This window comes from Streptopelia decaocto (assembly GCF_964273445.1).
Source record: "Streptopelia decaocto genome assembly, chromosome: Z".
NCBI lineage: Eukaryota > Metazoa > Chordata > Aves > Columbiformes > Columbidae > Streptopelia > Streptopelia decaocto.
In genome coordinates, this window is record NC_138657.1 from 44302867 (window position 1) to 44319063 (window position 16197).

General features: G+C 38.7%; 1 protein-coding gene across 3 annotated transcripts in view; it reads right to left on the reverse strand.

Moving 5' to 3' along the window:
* EFNA5 (ephrin A5) overlaps window positions 1–15962 on the reverse strand; it is a 217390-nt gene extending 201428 nt beyond the window's left edge. For all 3 annotated transcript variants that reach the window (XM_082075424.1, XM_082075423.1, XM_082075422.1), the window contains exon 1: window positions 14929–15962. In XM_082075424.1, the coding sequence (XP_081931550.1) occupies window positions 14929–15053 (125 nt within the window). In that variant the 5' untranslated portion in view covers window positions 15054–15962. The remainder of the gene's footprint in view (window positions 1–14928) is intronic.
* Window positions 15963–16197: the final 235 nt, after the last annotated feature.

Here is a 16197-nt window from a genome sequence, read left to right on the forward strand (position 1 = left end):
TAGACACAGGACTTGATGCAATACTAAGTTCACTGATGACATAAAATTGGGAAGAGATGTTGACACTCTCGAGGGCAGAGAGGCCCTGCAGAGGGATCTGGACAAATTGGGGAACTGGGCAATCACCAACCGCATGAACTTCAACAAGGGCAAGTGCCAGATTTTGTACCTGAGACACGGTAACCCTGGCTGTACATACAGACTGGCATATGAGATGCTAGAGAGCAGCTCTGCGGAGAGGGATCTGGGGGTTCTGGTTGACAGCAAGTTGAGCATGAGCCAACAGTGCCCTGGCAGCCAAGAGGGCCACCCAGGTTCTGTGTGCATCCAGCATGGCATTGCCAGCTGGGTGAGGGAGATGATTGTCCTGCTCTGCTCTGACTGGTGCGGCCTCACCTGGAGCACTGTGTGCAGGTCTGGGCAACACAGGATAAAAAGGATATTAAGCTACTGGAGAGTGTACAGAAAAGGGCTACGAAGTTGTTGAAGGATTTGGACGGGAAGCCATATGAGGAGCAGCTAAAGTCACTTGGTTTGTTCAGCTTGCAGAAAAGGAGACTGAGAGGAGACCTCATTGTGGTCTACAGCTTCCTCACAAGGGGAGGAGGAGGGGCAGGCGCTGATGTCTTCTCTCTGGTGACCAATGACAGAACCCGAGGGAATGGCAGGAAGATGCGCCAGGGGAGGTTTAGGTTGGACATTAGGAAAAGGTTATTCAGCCAGAGGGTGGTGGAGCACAGGAACAGGCTCCCCAGGGAGGCAGTCATGGCCCCAAGCCTGGTGGTATTCAAGAAAAGACTGGACAATACTCTCAGATGCATGGTGTGAACTGTGGGGTTGTCATATGCATGGATAGGAGCTGAACTCGATGATCCTTATGGATACCTTCCAACTCAGGATATTCAATGATTCTATGATCTTTCATATTACCTTCTCCTAACTCCATGTGCAGGGTGAGAATGTTAATAGATGGATAAATAAGCTGAAGCACCTAAAAAATAAATATGTAACAATGCCTGAAACAATATCTAAGATGGAACCAAAGTTTTTTAGAGGAAAAAGCAATCAGTAAACAACAACCAAAATAAAATGTAAAATGGGCTTTCCAGAACTGGTATTTGTTAAATATATTTTTAGAGAGATTTAATAGTGTTCTGTTTTTTTAAATAGCTTAGCATTACTAATAATGTTTTTGAAATGTAGAGAGGAGCAAAAGGGAATGTAGAGAGGAGCACAGTGAAGTACTGTTGACTGAACAGGCAGTACTTGCTTCATTCTCTTCTAGTACTGCAACTTAGTAAATAGAATAATATCGCAATGATTCAGTAAAGTGAATGGGAATTTCATGCAAACATAGCACAGCATCTGGTCAGTGTGTGTTAACACACTATTTTCCTTCACTCTTGGTTAAATAAATATTGCAGAATACTTCTTACAATCTATTCTTGATCACTTATTATGGAACACTGCAGAAAAGGTATCTAGTAATCCCACACTATCATAAATCAGGATATTCTGTGTTACTCAGGTAATTTCTCAACTGACAACCCATATTTGTGTAAGCACTACTCTTGCTTCTGACATATTATTTAAATAAGAATATTTCTGCAGTGATGTGGACCACTATAAGTAGAGTGAAGGAAAAGTTCTCTCTATAACTTACGAATTTATTTTTAAAAATATAATTATTTCTTTTCTGTCTCAAAGCTGGGAATGTTTCTCAGATCAAACCCATGAGGAACATCATCATTAACAGTAACCACAGATAACAATACTATCTCTAGCACGTTTAACTGAAAACCACAGAACTTTTTCACCCATGTACATCACCATACTTCTAGGCCTAAGACACCACCAAGACTTGGTTTGTCTCTGACGTGTTCATTACAGTGTGGAAAGTAGAGGATATTTTGTCTTAAGGGTAGGGCTGAATATGAAAGAAAACAGATAATTCAAGAACATTGGGTTAAAACCACCTGATACTAATTCTGATCTAAAAATCAAGTCTAGGCATCCACTATACTATTTTTATAAGGAAAATAACCACACAAATACAAAGAAGATGCAATCATTCCTTTGTCGTACATAAGAAAATAACAGTACAGAAATCCTAACTGGGCACTGCAACAGTCTGATTTACTCACATAAGTTACAAAGGCAGAATTGCTTTCATCAGTAATAATATATTAGCTCCAAACTCTACACCTAAAATAAAGTGCTTATGAAACGCTTCCAAATGCTTTGTTCTGAAGAAGGCCATTATATCAGCACTAAATCAAGAGAGCTAATATGAAAAATGGAAAACGGAGATTTCTTTTTACAGTAAGCTATAAAATGTAGTTCAATCAGAGACATGGTCTAAAAAAGTAACATTAAAGTGATGCTGTAAATCACTAAGAAAACTTATTTTTTTAGAAAAAAAAGAAAAAGAGCCAACTATTGTGCTTCAGACTAGAAACAGAGAATATGGAGGTTTTTTTCATAGAGTGTTATCCACACATGAGTTTTATATAATTGAGATACAGAGAAAGGATTTGCTCAGAATTTGGATGCAATGAATAGCCAAGATACAATGAGAAACAAGTATGATCTACCTCTCTAATTAATTTTGCTTCTTCACCCACACTGTCACTTGTTATGATAATGTGAATCTTAACCTTAATGAGGATTTTTATAACACCTTGATTACAGATACTGCAAATGACAACACTCTTTTTATTTTGTTTTTATTTTAATGAAGAACCTCTTTATACTCTTGGAACACTTAACAAATGTATGGAATTTCTGCTAGTGAAGTTTCAATCTACAATACAACTTTTGTACTAATTGTTAAGAGACTGATGTATATTTCAGTTTTTAAGTGAGGATTATGCTAATAAGCCTGTTACAAAATGATCATATTCTCTGCAGTAAGTGTTCCTAGTATTTTTGTAGACTTAGTTTGTTCTGAGGACTGTTTAAGACCCACATTCTACGCAAAATTGTGGACTCATTCCTTTACAGCATTTGTGAACTCTATATTAAAAGCTATTAAACATTTACAGGACATTTTTGAAATATATTTTTAAAATTAACTTCACAGAAGATTTCAAAAATTTCAGGAACCTTGCAGGCAACTCTCTACAAATACATACAATTAACATGAAACTGGGCTCAGTATCATACAACTGGATATACCAACACAGAGACTACAAAACGTGATCAAATTTCAAATGTATGCACAATGGATATAATTAAAGAATTAGAACTTGATTTTTTTTGTGAGACTCAATTTAAAGAAAAAGAGGTTTATTTCACCACCATCTGTCTTCTCAATATGTGCCATATTTCCTGAAAGATGTGTCTTCCTCTCATTATATTGTACCTCATAGCCACTAGATATTATCAAGTCCACTAAAATAAAGAAAAATTTAATACTGGGTACTCCAGTAAAAAAAAGATGCTTCAAGAAAAATTGCTTTCTCATACTCCCAGCAACCTCAAAATACACTGACACACCACACAACAAGAATTTCTGCTCACCATTTTGGTGAAAAGGTAAAATTACATGGTATATCTATTAAATAGTTCACCTTTGCAAAGAGAAGCAGCATTTTACAGCAAAGTAGGAACTTCTTTTTTGAAGACTATTTCTCTATCTTCTAGAAAACAAAGACTTATTTCCTGAATACAGTGTTTCAATTATGTCAGTGAGGAAACAATTCTATCCTAGGATCACAGGATCCATCTTGTCTTTAATAGGTATCTTATCTAGAAGAGCACAGTATATTGCATATAATGCTTTGGAAAATACATAACCTGTGTCCCAGTGGTATACTACTATATCTGATTAATTTTACCTTCATGATCTTAAATAATTGACTTTTTTTTGGCACATATCAAATTGTTCTCCACTGTATAAGGCATCCAACACCTCAGAGTTTCACCAATGCCTATCTGCTAATCATGAACGGTAAGCAATTCTCACTTTTGAAACTGCTGACAGCAAAGCAACTACTACTTAAACTTTGGCACCCCTCAGCCCCCAAAAGGTGAAGGTTGAAACTTTGCAAAAACTGTTAAAAAAATCTTAGTATAGGACTTATTTGGACCCAATCAGACAAGCACCCACGGGGATATATAATCCCATGCTGCTGTGACCTCTCACTAGATGCGATGCATGCAGATTGCGTGGCCTCACAAAAACCAGCAAGACTAACTACTGAAACTCTTATTCATTAACTACACCATAAAGTCATCAATCCAAGACCTAAATCAACTCCCATCCAAAGCACTGGGAGAATCTTTTCAAGAAAGTTGGATCTGAACACTGCCAAAAATACTCCAAAAAAAGCATCAAAAGATGGTATATTAAAAAAAAAAGAAAAAAATAAGAAAAAAATACTAAAATTAGATCCTGTAGTATCAATTGAGGCATATAATTCAAATAAATAGACAGACTTCCATTCCTCATTAGTACACATGAACTCTTACTGACATCAGCAACTTTTAAAAACTAGGATATTTATTCAAACTACGTTCCTTAATCAGCTTTAGGGACTATTTTTTGAAAGGTGTTTGAGTACCTAAGGGTATAAAAAAACAAAATTTTTTTTTTTTTTTTTAAATCAGTGGACTAAAAAAAAATGCTTAAAGAAATTTTACAGGCTACAAAAAAAATCAGTAAATACTGCTGTGAAGGTACAACTTCACTCCTTCAATGTCTTTAAGGAGAGCATTCACAATCATTCACTCTGCAATTATGCACTTATGCTTGCATTTGGAAATATATGTGCACTGATAAATAGAACTGGCACACATTTCACCAAAGCTGCTATTTCAGTACTCAAAAATCTTAACCTGATGTCACTGAAGATGACCTGCACACCATGGGCTGAGAACAGAAAAAAGGTGAACATGGAACCTAGATGCTTTCATTCAGCTTTTTTTTAACCCAGTTTACTATGCAGGACACAAGCAAAAGCATACAAAGGATAAGATGATTTGCACCCACTTAATAAATGCCGGCAAATACCAGCTTTGATCCCAGCAATTTTATTGGAAGACTCAGTTCACCAGAAAGTGTGTAAGACAAAAAGAAAGGCAAAAGTGACTGAAATGCAAAGGGAAAAGTGTATGGAACTTAGGCATAAGTGAATGGAAAAATACAATCCTAGAATTAAGATCTTTTGAAAGCAGGAATAATAAACTTCCAAGTAAATGTCACTTCACTACGACTGAGTTTCCCCAATTGGGTATTGTATATATGTAATTTTATATATATAATTATTAGGCACACACTTTCCATGTTCTTTCCCCCCAAAAGCAGAGCTGACAATGGTGACAGCAGAGTGTGTAATTAGTTTTTATTGTTCCCCTGACAGCCATAGCTCTGCAAGGACCCCTTGCCTTTTCCATTGTAAATGTTATGGAAAAATACACTAATGACAGGCATTTAATTATGGGCACAGCGACCATGATGGGAGCTGTGCCAAAAGTGATTGGCAGCTTTGGATACCAGATATTCACAGCAATGGTTCTTTATCTCCTATACCTTGTAACCCAGATAACTAAAGGTGTGAGTTTTTAAAACTATCTTTTCTAAAGTTTTGCCTGTTGACTATAGATATTATTTATTATTAATGAGCACCACCTTGAAACCAGACAGAAAAAAATAAATAGACAAAATGGTAATTTTTTTTGTTCAAGAGTAGCATGAGGTTTTTTGAAAGATGTCTATCCACTGACAATATCATCAACATAAAAAAAAATCCCCACCAACTCTGGCACATAGTTGCCTTTTATTTTAATACATAGCTAAAATAAAAAAATACTATGCTCCCTTAACATGTCTTTATTCCATATTTACATTAAACTGTCCCACATTCTACTGTAGTTGCTGAGGTGCTTTTTCGCCTGATTAATTAGCAATTGGGAGACACACTTTTTGGCAGCTTTTACATCCCTATTATTTCTTCTGGTTTGGCACAAAACCTCCCTTTTGGAGCACAAGTATTTGTACTGTACCCTGCTTAGTGATGGATCACTAATTTTTAATAAACTAAGCCCCAAGAGAACTGCAAAAAGATGTGTAAGTGTATTGGAACAATAACTGTAAACAAATTTAAAAAAAAAAAAGGCAGGGAAAAGTGGGCAGAGCACTTGCAGTACATAAAATATTAAGTCTTCTCCAGACTACGCATACAGAGCCTATCCAGGAGGTCAGATGTAGTCTCAAGGCACAGGTCTGAATTGGCTTTTAACTATTTGATCTGAATCTCCGCCTTTATCTTTAAAATTCTTTAAAAACCTGACTAGCTAATGTGGATGCACATTTTCCTTGAAGAATGCTATATGTGAATGTCCCTTTACTGTTTCTCATCCCTCCCCCACCACCAGATGAATGAAATTACTCTGTGAAGCAGATCTCTGTGAAGAATGACCATACAATTCTGGACCAAACGGTTCTAAGTCTATGTAGCAGTCACAAATCCCTGGCTAGGCTGAACAAAGCAACATTATTCCTAAATGGTAAGTTTGGGAATATAAAAGTGAAGTTGTCTGGCTCTAAAGTAGTAACTTGCAAATAGCTGCAGAATCAATGTTGACTCTCCATCCCCCATCCAGCTGGCTCTCATATCAGTAACTTCAAAAATGCAGTTTGCCATTATGGTGGCTTAAGGCACTTTATGTGACCATGCTGTGTGTGCATGTCAGAAGGTCAATACTTTCAAATTCCAGAGTCTCTCTTTATTTCGTTCTTTTCTGGAAACAATAGGAAAGAGAGCAGGATTGATAGCTCCTACTTTGTTAACTTCTGCTCACCAAATGCCTTGTCTGTATGAATAAATAACTATTTTTTTTAAAATCTGATTAGACATCAACTAAAGTAAGAAAAAAAAAAGTCAGCTGGTTTTTCTGCTCATTAACAACCTTAATTAGCAACTTTCCTTGCAACAACTTCTAACAATTCCAGAGGACTCAACATCATTAAAGCTGCAAGCAGTCTTTACCTAACGCAGATAAACTAGCGTTGCAGACTGATAACTGCACTACAAAGATCATTATCAAATCTACCAGTAAGTAAAGTAAAATACTTACTTCTTCTGACTCCTCACAAAAAAATACGTCTGTATTTTATTTACACAGCACTACCAAAACAATAAAATATTAGACATTGAGAAAATTGGTAATTTTTGTTTAGTTTTGATTAAAATATTTAGAGTGTATCCAGCTCCAGTTTCAAAGGTACAGACTGAGATAAGATACTCAATTTTATTTACTAAATCAAAACAAATGTAAAAATGAAAATTAAAAAACATGTGTGCAGTATTAGTATAATAATAAAAATAATATATATATTTATTAGCAATTCCCTGTGTGGAAAGATAATGTGATTTCAATATCTGTAGAGAGAAGGAATTCCTCCTGAACTGTAATATGAATATGAAAAATACTATTTTAAAGTTACAAAAGAAAAAAAAAAAGTAGTGCTTTATTGCTACCCACTAGGGAAAGGCCATAGCGCTCAGGTACTACTGGTGAAGAACTCACACAATGTGTATATGCTTGTCACTGGCCAACCTCCAAGCAAAAAAATAAAATAATTTTGGAGAGGAAAATCTGTACTATTTCAACAAATAAAGAATGTTAGGGCTACACAGCTAACATTAATTATGGAAAAAAAATAAATTATGTTAAAATTTGCAAGGCCAAATTCGTCTTCAAGAATGGAATAAAGATACTTCAGCAGAGGATGATCAAAGTGAACGTATCTCCTACTCTTTTTTTTTGCCTCACTGGATGATTCACAAGCAAATCACTCCTTCCTTCTCTACGCTCCAGAACCATTTAATTATTGTCATCAAAAACTAAAAATGGTGTCTATCAAATAAGATGGTCCTTCAAGAGTTCAGAGAACACAAACAAAAAATACAAAGTTATCCAGTGACGAACATGAACTAAAATTTTATATTGCAGGTATTACTGTAGAATAGTTCTTCCTTAGATTAATATGCTGATTTAATGATGGACAAGAAAATTAACAAAGTAAAAATTACTAATACTCTACCTACAGGTTTTGTCAGCCTGAGATCCCTTTTTCCACACCACACATTAGCCTGGATAGGTAAATTCTTCCACCAGATTACAATGCAAGTGAAAATATGAATTGTTATTTTCAAGGTTTTTCAAGTAAAAAGTGTCGAACCTGAAGAATTTGCTATAAATTGGTAGTAGCAATTCAAGCAGATCTTGCTAATTAACAGGGCTCTTGTGTATCTTGTTAGCTGATTTTTCTTTTGACAGCATTTTAGTGGTCATGCATCTAATAAGAAAAATGGCCATAAAATGCATAGCATACCAGCTAAGAGAACATGGGCATCAAGCAATTTCTCTACATTTTGCAGCAGTCAAAAATAAACAAATTTTTTTTTTCCCTCCATAAAACTAGGACCTAACAATGTATTTTCATCAACCTGTCAACAGTAAAATATGAAGGATGTTTCCTCAGATGAAGAAATAGAGGAAGAAAAGAAAAGTGGGGGATGTATTTTATTGGAAACCTTGGCATTCTACAGGAGTGAAATACAATCTCAGTCCTCACAAAACAGCATCCTTTTAAATATATTTTCAAATACTTTATTTTAACAAAAATTATTTTTTTTAAAAAAGTGTAGGACTGGGAATTTCTGGTTTTGTAATGTAAGAATCTCTGCTCGGTTTCTTAAAAAAAAAAGAGGATTTCAGACATCTATACATGTTTGCATACTATAAAATAATACCCACCATTTAACATGAGCTCAACTATAATCTAGCCTGTAGAGACTACAACGAACAGGGAGAATGTAAAAATGCAGGGAAGACTTAACACATGAAGGATTCTGTTCCTCCATTCAGCTACACTGAAGTACACTACAGTAGGGCTTACTCACAATAACTGTAATACCACCAGAAAGCAATTTCAGTAACGTGTCTGTTTATTTTAAACCAAACGTTTTCATTTCATTACGTTGGTGTGCTGCTGACTAAATTTTAAGCACAAGTCAACAAAAACTTAACTAAAACAGGGCCCTTTATTCTCAACAGTGAATTACACCATTCAGAAACACTGGAAGATTAGATTACTCATGAGACTAAAGACATTTTTTTCAAAGACAATGCTCAGAACTGGATAGCTGAGCAAGAAGTGTTATTGGAAGAAAATCCCAGTTCCAAAATACTTCTAATTTCATTTTAAAAAATTGGAAAAGAAAAACAAAACAAACAACACGCTAAAACAAAAACAAAAAACCACCAGTTAACCAAAGCAAGTGAGGTGTATCTTACAGCTATGGATAAACTGCTCATGTTTTTCCAGGAAAGGTTGCGTCTTTGCATCTTCTCTAAGTCAATCCAAAGTACCAGCTTTCTTTAGGCACATTCTTAGTGTCTAATATTTCAACAATGCACTACTCCACCCAGCAACAGTCTGGTTTATGAAGAAGCAGTAACAAGGTACTCTAATAAGCTCAGAGAGTTCTCAAAGCATATCCCTGTAATTTTCTCTGTTGCATTATACATTTGTGTGCCTGAATACTTGCTTATCAACCTGCTTACCTACTGATACAGGTACTACAAGCGTGCAAAGAAACAGCACAATGTGAAGATGGCCAAGAACTAAACCATAGATTCTAATTTTTTTTTTTTTAATTTTAATTTCAATTTTAAAACAAAATATCTTAGCTGGAAGATGTGACCCAAGAATTAGTGTGTAAAGCTAATCATTCTCTAAGCAGTTAATAGTTCAGCAATTACAAAATTTCATTTTCAGAGATTTTTTTTTTCTCACACAAGCTTCACAATTTATTGTGTATCACGTCACCTTCTAATGACACACTTCAATGCATACATATATATGTATATATGTGCATATATATACATAAGTCTACATACACATACATCGAAACGCATACATATTTGCATACCAATGTATATATATTACATATCCCTCCCTATATGACCACAAAAACCATGACTCCTGAAGGACTAATTGCATTCATTCATTTTCTTTGCCCAGCATGAAGCTGGTAGATTGCTGGGATCGTAGCAACAGGGGAGAGAAAGGAAGGCTCATCTTTATCTGTCCCTCTCTAAAGGGATATAGGGCTAGCAGAAAGAATGCAGTTAAGTGTCGTCACTATGCGCATTTAGGAACGATTTAATAAGGAGCATTTCGTGAAGACCATGTACCACTTAACAAGGTGCCTTTCATACTGGAGAGGACACCAGTGAAACTATTGTTCTTTGTGTAGTTTTTCCATAGCATGTCTCAAACTGTTTCAAACCCCATCCACTTTTAAAATAAACACCAATATTGTTTTGGAGACACAAGGTGTTAGTGAAATAATTAAAAGCACAGAAAATAGATGTAAGAAATTGAAGGCTCTACTACTGATCTTTTAATTACAAGAGATCAGTCAGAGATTTCTTCGGCTTTCAGAGCAGTGTGTAACTGCCTTCTTCCTATTACAACCATTTCTGCATGTTTTCCTTCATCACTATACACAGGCAGAACTATTTCTGGGTGGGGGAAAAAAAAAAAAAAAAAAAGAGAAAAGCCAAACCAAACAAAAAACAGCCACATGACTTCAACATATATAACCAACATGCCCTGGTGAAATCTGCAAACCCATATAAACGAATGGTTGGACACTCAGACACCCAGCCAGCCAGTGTACTCCTGAGAAGTGCCAGGCGTGCACAAGCAGCCACTGTCAGAGCTTCGCAAAACTAAGTCTATGCATTTGTCTGGTTCAGGGAGGCACTTAAGTACACGTCCATTCATCCACACATCTGTAACAGAACTTAAGTGTGTCAGTATGCACTTTAGGGAAGTCAGATGCTTCTCTGAATCAGTGCCTAAATACTCAGCTACAAAATTCACCTACATCTAAGACATCCAGATTGTGAAAATCTCGTCTACGCACAGAATTTTCAGAAGCATCTATTCATTTTTCAGTTCACTGCTCCCAAGTGTCTATCTTAAAAAAAAAAACCTCTAGCAATATTGATCAAATTGTGGTATCCAGCTTAATTATGGGAACTCATCAGTTGAAGTTGAAATTATTTTTCAGTATCTAAATTCTCTATCATCTGATTTCTTTATTGTATTATCCACATAAATACACAAACAGAAAAAATATCAGCATCCTGTGTTTTTATAACAATTCTCTTGTAGATGTAACCTTATACAAAATTTTCTTGTATAAGATACAGCCAAATCCAATAATACTCCTAGTAAAAAAATTTGCTTTCATGAGACTACAGGGTTTGGCCTCTATATATGAACAGAAACTAGACTTGAAATGCAAGTATTTTTAACCACCTTGAAACTAGTAACAATTTATGAAGCTACACAACCTGCCACTGAAAAACTTACAGAGAAATATTAATACCTATATATAAACCACAATCTTGAAGCACAATCTTGTAAGCAGAAAAATGTAGCAATTATTACCTCAAGCAGCTCAGCTTGAACTGACAAGATTAAAAGCAGTAGCAAGCACTAAGCAAGTAGACTGCTTCAAAATTTGGCCCAGGTACATGACATTTTGGCTGAATTCTAATTACAAGTACGCTAGTAATCAGGATTTAACGAATATACTCCATTACAAAACAACCTCCCCAAACTACTTTAAGTGTTGGATTCAGAATATTATTCTTTGACAATAATGCGTTTCTGTCCATATAAGAACACATATGCAAAAAGTGCTGAAAGACTAATGCACTTTAAGGTGATAATTAGAATGTATGTAGAATTAATTCTAAGTGTACATAAATAACGAAAATATTAGAACACATTTCATGCTTACTTGAACATAAAAAAAGGAACAGAAAACCTTATTTTGTTATCCTTCAGAATCCTAATACTTAAACATATTCTCATGTAGAATTAGACTACAGCATTTATGGTATTTCATGTATGCTGATAATTAAATACAAAACAAAAATAAGGTACATGAATACTTAAAAAAATTCTAAGAACAGACTTAGGCTCTGTAAGAATGTACAACTTTGTTACTCATACATACTAATAATAATGATCATAGAACATTTTTAATTGTTCTAGCAGAACTTTGGCAACTAACCAAGAAATGTAATACGAACTCGTAGGATTTTTTATTTACCAAAATATTGTTCACCCTAGGAGCACTTATCAATTGGAACACCCATCTATTTACTAATGAGTCTTTTAATACAGATGACACCTTTATGTATTTCAATAAATTGCTGGAGTTTTATACTAAAAATATAAACACCACCATATCTGAGAGTACAATCTTTATCGAATTCTTCAATTTTTTTAATGAAACCTTAGAATGCCTTTAGTCACTATCAAAATTATTAACATTTCATTTTTAAAGTTAATTAATTAGTTCTACAACAGTTTGTTAATTCTGAATCAATACAATAAAGGCATAAACAAAAGCACAATGGTGTCGTTTGTGTTTGAATAATTATATTTTGTCTTCTAATTTCAAATGGTTATCACCAAGTAAGAATCCCTACTTACTTTTACGTGTATGAAAAACAGATTGTTCATCTCCTAAGTCTATCTCTGGAAGCATATAAATCACTGCAAAGTTACTCCTGAAACGTTGTTAACTGCTGTAAAAATTTTGACAACCAAAGTGAATTTCGCCTTTAGCTTAGATTCTGACAAAACAAATCCAAAACAGAAGTGTTTTCTTTTCTTTGGGTCTCTTACACCTACCATTCAGGTGTTTGCCAGTTTTACTGTAATGATTGTGTAACTTGGAAAGCACACAAAAACTGGCACACTGTATAAAACAAAGGAGAAATACATCTGCACCCTGCTCTTTCTCATATTTTTAACTCACAGATAAATATCACATGTCCAAATAGACACTTTCATTGTGAGAACACAGTGAATATTTTAAGAAAAGAAGTAATGTTTGTTTTTAAATGCGAAGGTTTAGAAACATGTCACGATTAACTCCTCCTGTAGTGTGTGCAAAAATAACAAAAATAAGTTTTCTTTGCAGTCTGCTGATGTTTAATGTTGGACTATGAAGAGATTTCATTAACAGTAATAAAATAAAATTAAATTTCCTAGAATTCTTACAAATCCATTCAATGTGCAATATCTACTGACTAGGTAAGTGTTGCTTGTACCTGCAACTGTCTTTACCCATGTGCAGCTATTGTGTTAGCTTACCACACACAAGAGAACAGAAGTGAAAAATCTTGAATGTAAGGTTATTTTTTAAGTATTTTAGCTGTTATGCCAGCAACATGCACATTTAGTTAAACCTATTTATTTCAACAATCCTCCTTCTGCCCAGTGGGATTTGCGAATATCACTTTATATTTTTTTTTCCTAGCAGTTAGATTTCATTTTGCCTAACAAAAAAGAGAAAAAACTCTGGTTTTGAGAGACAAGCAAATTTTTGGGACATGCGTTCTTTGATGTGTGACGTGAGATGCAACTTTTCTTCTTATTTATGGTGAGCAGTTTTTTTCAAGTTACACATGTAGGAAGAAGAAAATGTAGAGATAGGCATTTAAAAATTACAGATGTTCTAATTCCCAAGCATGATTGTTACTTTGTATAAATCCTCTTTGTCTCATAGTTTTTGTGCCAACTCTTTATTGCTGAGGCATTGTTACCAGAAACACAGTATTAAAGTGCTGGACAGACTAGCTAACTCTGGGCACTTGAAAATTCTGCCCGTTAACTTCTGCATCACCTATTTTGAAGCCGCTCTGGAATACCGAGTAGAGGAGTTTTCTGCAGGCAAAACAGATCTATTAAAAAACATGACCTGTGACAAAAATCAATGTGCTAATCTCAGACCAAACAGCAGTATCAGAAGCATAAAAAAGAGATAACCTAAGATAAAATGTCCCCAAATTTACTTAGACCAGCTTGACAGGGTTTTTTTAAAAAAGTAAGTCTGCTCAAACGCACTTTAACAAGGCAAAAAATTTAATACCAGATGACTTTTTATCCAAACACATGGATACCATTTGGAACAAGGCTGAAATGTGCTGATGTTAAACACGATGGAAAACTCCAGAAAAATTAAATGAAACCTTCCCTTCCAGTGGAAGGTTCGTTCAAGTGCATGCAAAGCCTACTGTCAGAAACCCTCTGGCGCGCCTCGGCGCGGGGGAAGCGGGGAGGCTGTGTCCCCGCTCAGCCTCGACGGGGACACGGGCAACTTGCCGTCCTGTCCCCACTGGCACCCGCATGCCCTCCGCCCGGGACGGCGTACCTACCTCGCCTCGTCAAGGCTGCCCCTGGCCTGCCCGGGAGAGCCCCCCGCCGGGCGGGCATTGCAGGGCAAGGCAAGGTAGGGTACGGCAAGGGGAAAGGCACCCCTCCACCGCGGCTACCGCCCGACAACGATCCCGCCTAGGGCTGCCGCGAATCCGGGACCGGCCTCCCCGCTCCATCCCGCCGGGGAATGAGACCCCCGCCTTTCTGCCCAGGCCCGGATCCCCGCTACCGGCGGGCGGCTAGGCGCCGCGCCCGCCTGCCGCAGGAGCCTGCCGGGGCACAGCCGGGGGCCGCTACCTGTGGCCCCTCATCCCACCCAAACTCCTGGAGCAGGCTCGGCCGTGGGTCGCCACACTGCGAGGAGAGCCCACGCCGCACCGAGGGTGCATCCGCCCGGCGCCCACGGACGGCGGTGGCCGAGCCCGGGGAAGCGGCTAGCCTGGTGCAGCGCTGGGCTGGGGAGGGCGAGAAAATTACCATCAGCACCCGCCACGCCGTCGCTCCCTATAGCCCTAACCCTCCAAAAAATGAACTTTTCCACCCCACCTTGCAGCCGGGGGAGTTTCTACAGGCGCTAGGCAAGAGACGCCAGCGCTAGGGCACTGCTCCCCGCCCGCCGAGCCCCCAGCCCGCCGCCGGTGCGCACCCGCGGCCGCCCCGCGTACCTGGGGTTGGTGCTGTTCCAGTAGACGGCGTAGCGGTCGGCCACCGCCTTGGCGCCGGGCTCCTGCCCGCGCACGCACACCCACAGCGCCGCGACCGCCAGCAGCAGCATCTCCACGTGCAGCATCGCGCCCGGCCGGCGGCGAGACGGGATGCGGAAAAAATTAAGAAAGGTGGAAGAAAAAAAAAAGGCGGGGAGCAGTCGGGACCGAGCCGCGGCGCGGGAGGTGTGGGTATAAATAAATAGCGAGGCGCAGAGGCGGGTGGGCTCCGCGGCGTGCCGCGCTGCAGCGAGCGGAGGGCGCCTGCCGCCGCAGACGGGCAGCCGGCAGGGAGGCGCGATCCGCGGTCCCTCAGAGAGCCTCACCCCGGCAGGGGTGGGTGGGGGCCGAGGCGGGCAGCGGCGGCAAACGGCGGGCGGTGCGCATTCACTGGGAGTCCCGTGCGGAGCCCACGGCAAGACATACACCGGCCCGCCGGCGCGGCGGGCGAAGGGCGCCGCTCCTCCGCCCCCTGCAAGCGGCCGCGGCGGCGCTGGCTGCGCGGCCCCGCGGCTCAGTGGCGGCCGGGATACGCGGCGATGTAAGAAGAGAGGGGGAGAAAAGCAAGGAGGAAGGGAAGGAGATCTTCCCCCTGGCAACCCACGGGGGGTCCTGGTAGTATATTAAAGGCCGCCGGTTGGAAGAGGGGCGAGAAGTACCAGCAGATCTTAAAGTACAAAGTTTGCGTCTTCCTTCCTGGCCCTCCTCCCCCTGCAAATGAAAAACAAAACACACACACACACACACAAAAAAAAAAAAAAAGGAAAAGAAAAAAAAGATAAAAATATGAATAAAAAGTGGGGGAGAAGCAAAAGCCCTGAGGAGTTTGTTTGCTGCGCTGATGGAGTTGGGGAGCCTGTCCTGCAGCACAGAGAGTGTGTTGAAGGAGACTTTCTGAAGTGGTTTTCTTGTCCTTCCTGTTCCTGGGCGGTGGATGCACCAAGGACTGAGCAACAGCAAAGGCGGAAAGAAAAAAAAAAAAGGTGCGGGCAGAAAAAAAAAAAAAAAAAAAAAAAAAAAACAACGGCCAATCCAAGAAATATTGCGGCGTGGAAACCAAGGAGATGGAAATAAAAAATTGTTTTATGAGAGGGCGTGGAAAAAAGCAAAACCTCTGAGAAGTGGTAAATCAAGCTTGCGAACTCCGCTGATGATGCTGGTCTTGGCTGGCCTCTCCAGCTTGGGAGACGAACGGCGCGGTACGACGAGGTGCAGAAGTCTCCAGCTTCA